This window comes from Cyprinodon variegatus, unplaced genomic scaffold (genome assembly GCF_000732505.1).
Source record: "Cyprinodon variegatus isolate N-32 unplaced genomic scaffold, C_variegatus-1.0 Scaffold76, whole genome shotgun sequence".
In the NCBI taxonomy this organism is placed as follows: domain Eukaryota; kingdom Metazoa; phylum Chordata; class Actinopteri; order Cyprinodontiformes; family Cyprinodontidae; genus Cyprinodon; species Cyprinodon variegatus.
Window position 1 is genome coordinate 580,106 of NW_015150529.1, and position 1,974 is coordinate 582,079.

The window sequence follows — 1,974 nt, forward strand, 5'->3', positions numbered from 1 at the left end:
AAGGTAATTGCATATTTCAGTTAAAGTATGTTATTGCAGATGTAAATGTAAACAATTGGTGCTGTGAATAAACAGTCGGCAGAGCAAATATAAACAGTCCGCATTGTGGAAGCCTTTCATTTCTGAATATGTGATCTTAAACAGACCTTTGCCCTCAAATATGTATTTTACCCCAACATTTATACAACCTTTATTAAACATCTGAAAAGGGATCTTTAAGCTTCTCTTGTAGGAAACAGCATTAACTCTACCTGTACAGCTGGGGACATTGCAGTGTTCCCAGCGTGTCTCTGGGTCAGTGGTGTAACACCAAGGTCCTTGGGAATCAGAGTCTGGATTTCTGCAGAAGTTTGAGTCCAAGTCCTTGAGAGGATGAGTCTGCGGTTTGTAACTGTGGTTAAAAACATAAAAGGAATAGTTAGGGAGAAAAATCTGACAATATGGTAGGAGCAATGTAATGGAGAGAGTTCCGTGAATAAATACTTGGGTTTGTGTGGAAATTTGGCATCCCATCTCTGACACAGCTTTCCTGTTTTCGTTCGGTCTTTGGTCCCTCTGTAATCTACTCCAATTCCATTTACACACTCCAGGAGGAATTCTAAAGAAGACAGGGCAGTTTTTCACAGTGAATCATGTAATTAAACCCAAAAACACGAACGAATGGGTTTAACTTGATCTCATTGATCTCTGCTGTGTTTGCAGACAGAGCAAACATGAACAAATGTGGTATATGGTTAAAAAAATGGGTTAAAATGTAGAGAACTTGCTGTTTTTTTCATATAAAGCCGAGCCCTGTTTGCGCAGGACAAGCTCCGTCTTTGAATTTGCTGCTGCCGTCCAACACTCCTCATCCTTCTCCACATATGCAAAAGCTCTGCAACATTGACATGAATTCAACCGTTAAACTTACAGCAAAGACTGTAGACGACATATTTTATGATTTGGGAACCTACTTGCATGTGAAGGATGTTTCAGCGTCACATTTGGCTGCACAGTCGGCTACATTGTGTACAGTGTATTGTCTTTTGTGGAGAGAAAGAACCCATGCACCCTCAGTTTTAGAGTAGCCATCTACTTCTGTGCCACCAACTGAAAAAGACAAAGTTTTTTACAAGTTTAATCAAAAGTTAATGGATATAGTCCTATAGCTTAATGTTAAACATCAGTAAATTGATTCATGTTGAAAAACAAAGACTGGACTGATGATTTTGCTCTTTGAATTTTGGATTTTATTTAATTCTTTTTAATCTTTATCTGCATTTTCTTATGTTTTATATTACCTTAAAAAGACCACCAGAACCAATCTCCCTGTGTTTTATAACAGCAGTAATACATTAAACTCAGTGACTGCTTACATTTTCTTCCACCGTTTAATGGCTGTCAACATAACCGAAAACAAGATCTACACTATAAAATCTAAAAATCCAATTCAGTTTATTTATATAGCACAAATTTACAACACATTTCATCTCAAGGCACTTTACAGTTCACCAGATCATCCAGTCAAACTGATTCAACGTTTTCTATTTAAGGAAAACCAGTTGATTGCATCGACTCATTGACTCGAATGCAATCGCTCACACTAAGCATGCTTGTAGCGACAGTGGAGAGGAAAAACTCCCTTTTAACAGGAAGAAACCTCTGGCTGAACCAGGCTAATATTTCTCTTCAGGATAGTGTCACAGCCAAACATCCGAGGCGAAACTACTATGAGAAAAAGCAGAGAGCATAACGTTAGAGATTGAACTAACAGATTCTGCAGAGTGGGAGAATAGAGATAGAAGGAAGCAGAATGATGAAATAGGGGACCCTATGTCCTTCAGAAGTCTAAGCCTATAGGAAAGTTTTAAGCCTAGCCTTAAAAGTAGACAGGGTGTCTGCCTCACGGACTAAAACTGGTAGTTGTTTCCACAGGAGAGGAGCCTGATAAGTAAAATATCTGCCTCCCATTCTACTTTAACAATTTTTAGGAAC

General features: G+C 38.4%; 1 protein-coding gene across 1 annotated transcript in view; it reads right to left on the reverse strand.

Moving 5' to 3' along the window:
• The window catches only part of plg (plasminogen), a 21,577-nt gene that overhangs the window by 15,706 nt on the left and 3,897 nt on the right, over positions 1–1,974 (reverse strand). Inside the window, exons 2-5 of the mRNA XM_015372823.1 lie at positions 954–1,089; positions 768–874; positions 484–598; positions 252–391 (exon numbers count right to left, since the gene is read on the reverse strand). Coding sequence (XP_015228309.1) covers positions 252–391; positions 484–598; positions 768–874; positions 954–1,089 — 498 coding nt within the window. The remainder of the gene's footprint in view (positions 1–251; positions 392–483; positions 599–767; positions 875–953; positions 1,090–1,974) is intronic.